Below are 13,723 nucleotides of genomic sequence, written 5' to 3'. Positions count from 1 at the left end.
GTTTAATCAGATATCAAATTGATCTTTGAAGCATATATGTACAAAATTAAGTAAAAATGCCAGAACACACAAATTGAAACTGAAATATTACATAGGCAAAAGTCATAGGTCATAAGTCTGAGAAATTACATAGGCAAAAGCAACCCAACTATGGGGCAACCCAAAGTTGCAATAACATAAAAAAATAAAACTGAAAAGTGAAAACTAGAATTTTTCCACTATCCATCAAATCAGTTCTTGAACACGTGGCTTCCTTTTTGCCACGTGTACAGGACAACACATCATGCAAGGCGACAGATCGCATGGCTAATGGAGCACTTGGACAGAGGGACCTTTTTGATGGACGTCTGACAAATTCTGGGACTAAGTTGATATTTCGCATAATTGAGGGATGAATTTGGCCGATTCGTGAAAATTCAACGACGAATTTGATGGTTCACTCTATTAATAATACAATTTTGACTCGTCCTCGTTAGCTTAGAACAGTTAGTAGGGACAATGCATAATATATGCAAGGTTTAGAGTTCAAATTCCTGCCACCACCAAAAATACAATTTTGACTCTTAAAGTATATAACTTTCGTTGTCGATGTGAGAACATGTTATATGCCAAAGAGGTCTCTGCTCAAGACAACTCACCTAAAAAAATTATGAAAAAAAAAACTATAAATTGGTCAAGTAATAAAGAATTTGAGACATCTTTAAATAAATTGTTAAATTTTGTTCTCTTATTCTTGTTTATCACAAACCATTCCTTTATAATAATAAAGTTTCAAATTAGTTAAAATAATGATAATAATAAACTTTTTTTGTGATGATAATATCCTTATTTATTAATTTTGTCAAGTCTGCAGCAACTTAACTCAATTTTTCCCTTCACTAATCCCTTATTAGGTTTGCAACAACTCTATCCTAAAATTTTGACTCTAAATTTGCATCCTATATGTTTTTCATTTCTCTCTCAAATAACCGCGAATATTTTTCAAAGCAAAAATTTAATAGATATCTTAATCCTTATCCATATCCTTATTTATTAATTTTATTAAGTCTGCAGCAACTTAACCTAATTTTTCCCCTCCACTAATCCCTTATTAGGTTTGCAACAACTCTACCATAAAATTAATTTTGTTAAGTCTGCAGCAACTTAACCTAATTTTTTCCCTCCATTAATCCCTTATTATGTTTGCAACAACTCAATCCTAAAATTTTGGCTCTAAATTTGCATCATATATGTTTTTCATTTCTCTCTCTAATAACCGCGAATATTTTTCAAAGCAAAAATTTAATAGATATCTTAATCCTTATCCATATCCTTATATTTATTAATTTTATTGTTAAGTCTGTAGCAACTTAACCTAATTTTTTCCCATCCACTAATCCCTTATTAGGTTTGCAACAACTCTGTCATAAAATTAATTTTGTTAAGTCTGCAGTAACTTAACCTAATTTTTTCCCTCCACTAATCCCTTATTAGGTTTGCAACAACTCTATCCTAAAATTTTGGCTCTAAATTTGCATCATATTATGTTTTTCATTTCTCTCTTTAATAACCGTGAATATTTTTCAAAGCAAAAATTTAATAGATATCTTAATCCTTATCCATATTATTTATTAATTTTATTAGGTCCGCAGCAACTTAACATATTGTTTCTGTAGATTTTTTTTTTAATTTAATAGATATCTTAATCCTTATCCTTATTATTTATTAATTTTATTAGGTTTGCAACAACTTAACCTATTGTTTCTGTAGATTATTTTTTTTGGACAAGTTGTTGTACACTTATTTAATACGTTTACAAACAGAATACCCTAATTTTCATGCAAACTCAGCTACCCTAAATAATTTGTTAGGAACCATGAACTGCATTAATTTTTTATGTTTAACTATAAAAGTAATAAATAAAATTGACCCGTGCAACAATAAAATTTTGTATTCTTTTTATCTTTTTTCTTTATAATTTTTTTATTATCATTTGATTGTAATATTATATCTCTAATAATATAATTTGTGTTTATTGATCAACCCATGATCTTACAGATTAAAGATTATTTATTAGTCTCTATTATAGTCGAGAAGACCGTGTGTCGCACGGGTCAAAAGTCTAGTAATATTAATAATACAATTTTGACTCGTACTCATGAGTTTAAACTCGTGAGTTTAACTCAGTTGGTAAGGACAATGTATAATACATGCAAAGTTTGGGGTTCAAATCTCGGCCACTACCAAAAATACAATTTTGACTAAGTATATAACTTTCGTTGTCCATGTGAGAACATGTTATATGCCCATTGTTTATCAAAAAACTTAAAATTAAATTAAAAGGTTAGAATCCACAAACCAACAAATTAATCATTGTTGAAGGGTGAAAATTTCGTACCAAAAACATTGTCACAAAATCATATATAATTAAAATGAGAATCATTAGTTGGATTTAAAAGTAATATGAATCCAATCCAAGGCGTGGTTATAATTAATGGTGGTACAGTTACAAAAGTTGAAAGTGGATAATCGGATCAAGTTTTTTTTTTTAATATAGAATTGAATGGAATACGTCCCTCTGAACTTAGTTAAGTTGATAAAGATAAATGCATAATATATAAAAGGTTTGGGGTTCAAACCCGCCAACAACAAAAAAAAAAAATATGGAATCTCAAAAATTAATTCACAACTCGCGAGTATTTTTTTTTTTTTGAAGAGGCACTCGCGAGTATTTTTTTATTTCAAAAGAGGGATTAATTCAAAAATTAAATATTCACTTTTTTTTTGGAGTCATAATTCTATGGATACATGATAACTTATAAATTTTGGTCAAAGAAATTAAATATTTACATTATGTATAGATACATTGTTTTGACAAATACATAAGTACTTGTAAATTTTTGTCAAAAAACTAACTTATACATAGGTCCTAAGATATTTTTTTCAATTTTTATTAACAAATACATATTTTTATTTACACATTAAATTGAATATTAACTTATAAATTAAATAAAATTGACTACTAAAATATTTTCTACAAATTTTATTAAAAAAACAACTCCTAAATCTATCTCTATCCGATGTTTGAAAAAAAAAATGATAAAATAACTTTTTCTGAAATGTATCATATATTGTCTCTCTAGTTAAAATTCTTATTCAAAATTTGAGTTGCATTAGAAACCAACATGACATGGTTATAAAATAATTTACTCATTCATCCTATAAAATATATTTTAAAATAAAAAATTGAAATCTAATAAAATATAAATAAAAAATAGATAGATATTGAATTAAAAGCTATTAATAATTAATTTAAAAGTAAATTATTAAAAATTAAAAAAATGAATTTTAATTTATTTTTTTAATATATTCAATATAATATTATTGCATTAGTAATTTTTTCATTCATATGTAATATATATCTTGCCTTATAAAAAATGTAATTTATATCTTACCTTTATTTGGCTTATCTAACTTATACAATAAATTATTTAGTTACTTATGACTTTTAAAAAAAAATGCAATTATTTATTTTGTAGTGTCAATGAATTTTTCAAAATTATTTAATTATTTATTTAATTTTAAATAATATTACAAAATAGTTTTTAAAAATGTAATTATTTTATAAGGTTAATATTCACATTTAAATATATGATATATATATCATATCATGTCTGTGTACCAAGAGTATGGTATGATAAGATAATTTTATCATGTTTATTATCGCGTGCACATCAAACATATTGTAGAATACTTGTTTATCATTTCTATATCGTGTTTTATTATTATTCTGCTTTAATTCATATTATGTCTCTATCATCTTGAGAACAAAATAGAACACAAGAATTTTATCGAGAAAGAGATATATATATAAATAGGATACTTGTGTGTCTCGTCGTAGATTAAGATATTCTCTAAAGATATACATATAATAATATTTTGAAAATAAAAACTTTTTATTTCATATGTCTATCTTTTTATAAATGGAAGTGTCCCTAGAAAAATTATACCATTACATTCACCGAAATGTACTATTTGAGACTTAAAATGTTTTTTTTTTTGAGAGGAGACTTAAAATGTTATTTTCTAGTAATTACCTTTTTAAATATATTTATGTAAAACAAAAAAAAGTTAATTAATCCCTCTCAAAAAAAGTTAATTAATGGACATTATAATAAAAAATTAATATTTTAACATTCTTTCTCATCTATCGTACTTGTTTATGGATCTTACAAATAACTTATTATTATCATCCATTAAAAAATAACAAATAATTGTCTTTTTCAATGGTACCAATAATATAACATATATTATCAATGATACAAACAATATAACAAATATTATTTTTTAAAACAATATAACAAATATAATATCTTAAAAAAAAAGTATAACAAATTCTTATCTTTTTAAATGACAGCAACAGAATTGCATTAAGGGTATAATTGGAATGATAAAATTTCAGTCCAAAATGACTTATTTTCTTTATATATAGCATAGATCATGGATAATCGAAACAAAATGCTTACGCATATGATATCACGGCACAAAAGCGTTCTTTAAGTCAAGTGTAACCGAATTAAATATTCTCATAATAATCAAAAATGTGATTTTGTCAGAAATAATAATAAGAAAAATAAACATAAAAGAATTATCATTAACCACGCTTAATATTAACTAGAAATTTTGATTGTAACCAAAAAAAAAAAACTAGAAATTTTGATTTTACAACAACTGAAATGGAAACATAAATGAAATTGAAACGAAAAACCAAATGCTAACGTGATCAACCGAAAGCAGACATTGACGAAATCAGAACGACGAATAACTGAATTAATCCATTATCGTCTTTCTGGTTATCGGAGCTATCTAATTCAACCCTTCCTTCTTCGTCGTTGCCTCTAGCTGCGTCATCGTTTTGTTGAGATCTCCCATCTTCATCGCTAGTTGTTGTTGCACTGGTACCGTTGTGTTGGATCTTGTCTTTGTCGTCAATCTTGTTCCATCTTCACCACTAACTTCATCGATCAGAGTCATGAGTTGCTTTGCACTAATGAGTGAGAAGATAATCGAAGGAGCGGTTCAAACTACATCGATGCTATTCCAAAGCACAAAAGCTGTCGAGAATGGAGGTAACTAGCATCTTTGCCGTTGTGAATAGTAAAGAAAAATAAACTCACAGGAAATCGAACTACGTCTATGAGACTAACGACAAAGACTTTTACCACTGCGCCAATTGTTCTCATTTTTTCTTAAGGGGTCAATTGTTCTGTTTTATTTAACCATGAATAATTATTTATATATTGATATAAACATATTTAATATACATTTACACTCCCTAAAAAAAAGTATACATTTACATTCATATCTAATTCCTCTAGAAAAACATTGAGGTCTAATTGTCTTGTGATTTTTAGTGCAATGTTTTTTTGTCTTTTGCAATGAGAAATTTTTATATTTTACGAGTAATGAGTTTTTTTTTTTTATATGATTTAGATATGATTTATCCGGTTTAATACTCCCTCCGTCCCAAATTATAAGAAAAAAAAATCACACTTATTAAAAAAACTAAAACATACTAGGAATTTTGAGTATAGTTTTTTGTGTTTTCTTTGGAAATTTTTTTATAGGAAGATGTAAAAAAAATTTCATTGGCTATTAGTTATGGAAAAATTGAAAGAGAGGGAAAATTGAATGTAATTTACATTTAATTTTATGAGAATAAACAAAACTTTTTCTTGGAAAAGAGATTTTTTAAAAAACAAGATTAAATAGGATAAAAGTTTGTCTTTTTTGCTTATATTTTGGGACAAAGAAATGAGTTTTTTTTGCTTATATTATGGGACGGTGGGAGTACACACACAGTTTTTTTTATAGAGGCCGGTTATACAACCGAGTTTTGATTCAATCATGTCACATAAAATACTTTTAGTAACACATTCATAAAATATGTAAAAACAATCAGAGGAGAACTATTTTTTATAATAGTGTATGTCAATGCTTAGAGTGTCGCAATCTTCTGTATCTGTGCTAACGGTCGAATCTCTCACCTTCACGAAGTTTGGCACTATATAACTTGGGGGAGGTTTCAAAATCCTCATAAGTCTTTGATGTTGGACTATTTGGCTCGAAAGAGACGTTATGCTTGTTGCTGTCGCAAGAAGTTGTTGGTTCTTGGATCCATTTCGTGTTGACGGTTGGTCCATACACTGCACGTTAGACATTCACCGGTGTTGTTTTTATTTCTTTGTATCACCCGATTGGGTTGACTTACACTCTCTGTAGATTGAATGAGTTAGATTTTTGTCCCCCAGTTCTTTTTTGTATTTATTCTTTTTCCTTTTCTTAATAATATATTTATGAGCACCTGACATAGATTGGAATCTGCAAGACATTCCAACTCCTGTTGGACTATCTTCTATTCCTTTTTTATGTCATTGGACTCTTGCCTTATAAAAAAAAGTGTATTTAGTTGGTGTTGTTTGTGATTAAAGCGTGTGACTGCTAAAAAAAAGTGCATGACTCCTAGAGTCATATGAAATACAAGATGTATTAGTGATTCATTTATATAGTTGGTCGTATCGTTTGTGATTAAAATACATGAATCCAAGAGTCATGTTTGATTCATGAGAACGAGAGAAACTTAATTGTGTATAATTTATCTAATATTTTCAAAATTAGTTTTTTAATTTAAAATTAATGATATATTTATTGAGTTTTTATCTTTTTTATAATTCATTTAAAACCAATGATATAGTTATTGTGTTTTTATCTTTTCTTTAATTAACAACACATGTATTTACGAAGGTATGGTAGATTTTTAAATTATTTTTTTCTCTATATTAATTGATTGAAGCAATTTGTGAATCAATTTACAACAAGATTAAATGTTATAATGACTAGTTTTGTAGTAGTATTTAAGTTGTTTACATTTTAGATTTTTCAATATCAACAAAAAGAATATACTTAGTTGTTTATTGGGACTGAAATTTGGTTAGTTTGAGAAAAGTAGTTGATGGTTTTATCTTGTATTCTTTGTTTTTTTAAGGATTACTGTATTCTTTGTTGTGATGTTTCTTGAATTTATTTGTATCTTATGCAGTGAAATGTCTTTCTTTATTTTAAATGGTTGTACATATCACTCTATTAATACTACTATTATACATTGATGCAGGGCCGACGAAATCAAATTGGAGCCCCTGTCTAGATATTAAAAATGAACACTTGAATATATGAGACACAATTCAAACATGACTCTTACTTAGAGACAAATAGACACTTAACTACGAGTTGTGTTATTTGTACAACCAAAATTGGATCAACTAGTGAACACCATACAACATTGTGAGGAGCACGCAAATCAAAATTTGTCAAAAAATATTTAAAAACAATAAATAAGTTGTTCGCTGTACAAATTGGTTGTTCACAAACCATTCCTTTTTACGTACATACATTACATATTTGACAACAAAGTTATTTTCTTTTAGTCTTTTATCTAAGGACAAACAACATTTAGTGGTAGGTTTTATGTGTGGGTTGAAGTTCTTTTTGTTCGCAAATTTAAGCTCCTGACCTCGAGGTCTTGTGCTAAAGGCCTTGTTACACTTGTATATCATAGACCATGTATTAATAAATTTGTCTTTTGCTTTTCGACTTAGACACGGCAACAATAACTAACAATGATCTAAAACACAAAAATAGGAGTTAGGATGGTTAGTATGATTCTTAAACTACTTATCCATGTTACAAACAAGCTCAGTCTTTGTGTTGTTACAATTCATATTATATAATCCGAACTGGTTTTCCCAAATTCTAGACACAAGAGGGGGTATATGAAAAACAAGGAACACACCCTATGCATGGGGTGCTTCATATTATAAAATTCAAACTACTTATTGAGTTCTTATTGAGTTCGTATTGTATAATCTCAATATGTGAAAAACTTATTTTTCCACCCAAAAACAGGGAAAAACGCATTTTAGATTCAATAATCCAAAAACCCCCAAAGACATTTTTGAAACAAAACGGGACAAGCAGAAATGGATATAATGAAAAAAGTAAATCACAATGGAAGGATGGAGTATATATAAGACTAGCACCCAGAGAATCACAAAGCTCTCCTTCAAGAGCATCTTTGGTAGTTGCACCATCCTCCATTAATGACTAGCACCTACCACATGTGCTTGCATGGAGAAGTAGAGACGTCACTCTTCTGTGCATTGGTGATTTTGGCTAAACACACTTAAAAAGGTAAACTCTAAATCTTAGTGTAATTCATGGCCATTTCAGACAAAAGGTATGTGACATCTTGAAAATGAGGCCAACAACAACGATTTGGTTACTCATCAAATATTCACGGCCCCACCCCAGATTTACAAAAAAATATCCACATTCTGTTGTATTTATAGCCATTAACTCATCACAAAAATTCATTAATTATTTTCTCCAGATTTGAAATATAATGAAGATCGTTTTTGTGCAGAATTTTTCAATCCCTATGTTTTCAGTGTAAACATTGTCAAGAACCAAACATGTTATCTCACATGGAATAGTTAAAAATCCATACAAAATGGGAAATATTTGACAACTACATCAAGACATTGACACTAACAAGTTTAACTATAACTTAAATTGCACTATCATAGTTTAATATTTCCCAATATCTGCATTCCTCCCCAGCTACACTGAACTCCAAACTTGAAAGTTGTAGTCACTTGAATATTATCCACTGAAAAGAAAGAAAGAAACTGAATCTAGAATTCACAGTAACGTAAAGCTTTCACATTGTCCTCTCTTGTTAGTCTTCTGAAGCAGTTATGTGTGTAAAGGCTCATTACCATAGTCACAAATATTGCTCTTGTATCCTCGCACGGTTCTCTTCCCACCATAATCTCGCATGCATTTCTCCAAACTTCTCTCGGCTGCGTAAAAGGATATACAAATGAAATTTTGAATTTGAATGAAACAGATGTTTCTTTAAAAAGTAATTTATTTTCCATGCGAACAATTTCGACAAACCTGAAACGGACACGCCTAAGTTCTCTGGTTCCACCTGGTAGTGCTCTGATAGTGATGTATACTCCTGGTTCGTCCTGTTCAACCCATTCAGTTTCCATATCACTGGCATTGCTGATTGAGAGCTCACCTGAGTGATCTTCCTCTTCCGATGAACTCGTCCTTACAGAAGCATCGATGGATGATCTTTCGGTCTTTGGCACACCAATGTTGGAAAGATTAGATTTTGATGGCAGACCACTTGTTTCATAGCAAGGCTGAGGTTGCATATGGTGGTGATCCAGTGAATCTGATGAGGAGTAGCCCATTGTCATTGGGTGGTGCAAATGACGGGGCAGGCGCTCTTTGGTTAGAGGAGGAGTGACGGGGCTGTCCCTCGCAGATTCGATCTTTGAACTCTGAAAAAAGAAAAGAAAGGGTACCTAAACACCAAGTATTCTACATAAATTGCTATCATAAAATACAAAAGGTAACAATCCACTTACTTCCCAAGGCCCAATGCTAAGGATTGACTTATTTGAGTTTATCTACTGGCATAAACATTTGTGAGATTGTTTGGAAGAGCTTATGTAAACAACCTATGACATGTCCATAAGTTGTTTTCAGCTTATTTCCATAAGCTCTTTAGGATAGCTTTTTATAAATTAGCTTATATTATATGAAAACAGTTTGTCTTTACTTTATCTTTTGTTATAAAAACAGCTTATATGATAAGCGTTTATGCTATAAGCACTTAATTAAGTTGTTTATCTAAACAATGCCTAAATAGGAATTTGATCCTTAAACACATCCCACCCATTCAAGAGACAGGTTTCCATTTCAAATATCTCAAGTTCAGACCTCAAGTTCATGTATGAGTTAGATGGAATTTGAGACGAGTAACTCGGATAACATGCATGCATTTGTTTTTAAAACAGAAGTGCAATCATGGAATTCTTTAACATGATATTACAAAATGTGTATTCTTCTCACCTCATCTTCAGATCTAGGTGGGGTTGGAAGAGGCACTGCTTGTTGATTGAACCTTTGAACATTGTACAGCTCCATAACCTTGTCATAGTTCTCTGCCCACCATCTCTGAGCTTGCCATTTATTAAACATTTCGCGACTGATCAGAAAATATAAAACAGTTAGTTTGATCATCGATGGGATAAAAACAAAGAAATCGACATAATACTTACGTATATTTCCCTTCGTTAATAAAGTTCAATATGTATTGACAGCAAAAAGTGTTTTTTTTTTTTTTTTTTTTTTTTAAAAAAGGGAACTCTATTTGCTACTAATGAAATTATTCAGTATCAATAAAGTAGAATTTTATATTCATAAACTATTAATGCTTCAATGGATGGATCCTTAATGTATAATTCTTGTTTTTTAGTTTTCTTTTCTATTCAAACTTGCTAGCATTTCATAAAATATATATTATTCTAGCAGAGAAACAAGCCTAGCATTTTACTTTGCATAGCTTCCTTTCTTTTTTTCTTTCTTTCCTTTTTCCATCTTCTTTATTCTTTTTTCCTTTTCCTTTTTCTTTTGTGTGATGAGAGGAGGGAGGGAATTTGAATGATCAAGCTAGGAGATAAAAATCCATTTTGCTTTTGTCCCACTCTACTACCACAAGTGAAGCATGTGTTACTGACAATGAAACAAAGCAGTGGTTCTCCAAAGAGGCACACTACAAACAAGATAGATCCTGCCAAATGCCAATCTAGAATCTGTACTGCCTTTGAAAAGCATGTGATCTATGGAACATAAGCACATAAATCCGACACGACAGAGACACTTAATAATTTGGAAAATGGAAGTAACTGAATGTAGGTTTAAATATGATTTTGCACCCTGCAATTATAGTTGTTTTTTATTTTAGTCCCAGTAAGTTTTTTGTTTATTTGGGTTAGTCCCTGCAAATTCAAATATTGTTGCTTTTAGTCCCTGACATTATACGTGGCCCAACAAAATCACGCTACGTGACCCAATAAGTTGATGTCAGGGACTAAAAGCAACAATATTTGAATCTGCAGAGTCTGAATCCAAACAAAAAAAACTTACAGAGACTAAAACCAAAAAATGCATAGACTAAAGTCATATTTAAACCTTGAATGTAATTACATGTGTTGGTGTTGAACTCTAACAAGTGTCGGTTGCTACATAGCATGTGATCACTCTCAAACAAACATGTAATTAAGTGCCAGATCAAACAAGAACAAAAGAAAGTTTAAAAACTACAAAAGACAAAGCCACAGTAGTTAAAAAGCTAGCTACTCTTTACCACATAACAAAGCATGTGATTTGCAACAACTCCAACTAATCAAAATATTGTGCAATTTCCAAAACACAAAAAAAGAAGAGAAGGGAAGTACCTGAACCGTATCCTCTTCAAATCATTCCCACCTTCAGGCAATGAAACAAAAGTAATAAGCACACCAGGTTCAACTTGTGCAACCCATTCCTTAGGTTCATCCTCTTCTTCCATGAACACAACCGACTCGGTACGTCCGCTCACCGATGTTGGTGTTCCTTCTCCACTGGAAATCCCTTTGAGTCTCGCCTCCATTTCCTTCCCCCACATTCTTGGTGTTGAACTTGCGCTCCCGGTTCTTCGGTACGCCCAGTTGAACCTTGCTGAATCTGATCCCATGTCAGAATCAGCATATTTTTTGTTCTTGTTACCATTTGAAGATCCTGAACAGGGCTTGCAATTCTTATATGCCCCAGAAGCCTTCACTGCCATGTCCTTGATCTGAGGAAAAAAAAAACACATTTGTCACCAAAATCACCTCTAGAGAAAAAAAACAAAAACATAAATAAAAAAAGACAAAAATTGGGTCTTTTAATTACATAAAGGGTCAACTAAAATTCACACCTACATGAAAGGAACAGGAACATGTACGTTTGCATAACTATAACTAACTAACTAACAAATTTCATGTTAGCAAAATAATGGAACTTTGATTTTCTTAATTAGCACCCAAATATAAACATTATTACATGACTTTGTCAGAAACAAAAACAGGTGTATAATATGGATTTAACATGTTTTTTATTTTGAAAACTAGGACCGACTAATCCGAGGAATCTGGCAATTTACCTGAGCAGTGAGAGCCTTGATGGCTTGTTTGGTGCTAGGTGTCTGCACAGCTTCATCTTCTTCTTGTTGATGAAGAGATCCATTATTAAGTTGCTTTGAACAAGCTATGCAAGTCAACATTTCTGATTCAACAACTCACTTGAATTTCCAATTCCACTTCTAAATGCCAAAAACAGAACCAAAGCTATTAATACCAAAGAATGAAACTTTATAGCAATCAAACAAATATAAGATCTGGGGTCAACTCAATTCACTCCTATACACAATTTGTTTTCTTCAAAAAAACCAAAACACTTCATTGAATCAATGTGTTGCTTATAAGGCAAAAACAATGATCCTATAAAGAATGATGACCAAAATAAACACACCCACAAGAGAGATATAGAAAATGGATCTATGAGATCAAAATGCATATAAAAAAATGATAATTTTTTTATATATACTATATGTTGGAGTGAATTGAACTCTTTCTCTTTCTCTCTCTATGAGTCAGAGAGACTAAAACTGAAACATAAACTGAGTGAGACATAAGAACAAACACAAGGAATGCAAGAATGTAAATAAGAAAATTAGGAGTACCCTTTGGTTTCTTTTCAGTGTTACTCCTGAAGGGTCATTGAGATTTGGATTGTTTAGGTGGGTGGCTGTATCTAACTATGTATGTATAGGTTCTTCAGAACAACGTGTGAAAGGTACTGAGGATTGGCGTGGTGGCTTGGTCCCCTATGTGTCTATTCTATGTGTGATTTCTTGTGATAGTGTTATTGTTGTACACTTGTGTATATATATAGTGAGAGAGAGGATAGAGAGAGAGAGAGAGATTGTGCATGCGCCACCCTATTCTCTCTCTCTCTGAAAAGAAAAGGTGAAAAATGGGAATGTAGCGGCGTGAAGTTATGTGCTATGTTTGGCACAACACAAAAGGTAGAATTTCTGTGAGCATAGCAGAGTCTTGATCTACTTCATTTAGATGTTTTGAAAATCGGACCGAATCGGTCGGTTCAATTGGTTGAACTGAGAATTGATCGGTTTGTCAATGCTATGAAACACAGGCGTAGACGTAAATATTGGACATGATACCGATACGTCGACATAGAAGAATAATTTAAGAAAATGATATAATTTAATGAAATCATATGTTTAGACGTGTATCCGACGCTGAGACACGTCAAGTTAAATTGATTCATATGTATCTTGGTTGTACACCCTCCGGTCACTATTATAAGCAAAAATCAACATTTTAGATACATTCATTAAATGATGTATATGGTCTTTATTGTAGACCACATACATAATTTAATGAATGAATCTAAAATGTTGATTTTTGCTTATAATAGTGACCGGAGGGTGTATATTGATTGAATGTAGACATTTTATTGACCAAATTGAATTAGGATCGAACCAAGTTTAATAATTTTTCTATTAATAGTCAACTCAACTTGATTTTTTTTTTTGTTTGTGTCTGAACCATGTATTCTATGCACACAACTATATAGACTAATTACTTGAGTCAATTAAGATGGTAATCTATGACAAAACTCTCCCTTATGAGGTGTATTACTGATGTATTCTTATGACTAGATTCGAACCCAAGATATTCGGTTAAGCGGAAAATGATATTTTATTATCTCATTTAATTGTTCT

At 30.7% G+C, this 13,723-nt stretch overlaps 1 protein-coding gene across 4 annotated transcripts; it reads right to left on the bottom strand.

Annotated features, from left to right (window-relative positions):
• Positions 1 to 8,447: 8,447 nt before the first annotated feature.
• On the bottom strand, positions 8,448 to 12,836 carry LOC146897174 (protein Brevis radix-like 2). 4 transcript variants are annotated; one of them, XM_085731542.1, is made up of 7 exons: positions 12,659 to 12,836; positions 12,080 to 12,238; positions 11,352 to 11,731; positions 9,964 to 10,099; positions 8,995 to 9,389; positions 8,814 to 8,897; positions 8,448 to 8,704 (listed from the first exon to the last, which is right to left on the bottom strand). In XM_085731542.1, the coding sequence occupies exons 2-6, from the start codon at positions 12,197 to 12,199 to the stop codon at positions 8,819 to 8,821; spliced, it is 1,110 nt and encodes a 369-aa protein (XP_085587668.1). In that variant the 5' UTR covers positions 12,200 to 12,238; positions 12,659 to 12,836; the 3' UTR covers positions 8,448 to 8,704; positions 8,814 to 8,818. The 4 variants fall into 4 exon arrangements, with proteins under 4 accessions (XP_085587668.1, XP_085587669.1, XP_085587666.1 ...); XM_085731543.1 differs by having other exon boundaries at positions 12,080 to 12,235; XM_085731540.1 differs by having other exon boundaries at positions 8,448 to 8,897.
• Positions 12,837 to 13,723: the final 887 nt, after the last annotated feature.

This window comes from Medicago sativa, chromosome 8 (genome assembly GCF_051527215.1).
Source record: "Medicago sativa cultivar Bolivia chromosome 8, Bolivia_mono, whole genome shotgun sequence".
Classification (NCBI taxonomy): domain Eukaryota; kingdom Viridiplantae; phylum Streptophyta; class Magnoliopsida; order Fabales; family Fabaceae; genus Medicago; species Medicago sativa.
Note: the sequence above shows the minus strand (reverse complement) of the source record. Positions and strands in the feature narration are given on the sequence as shown.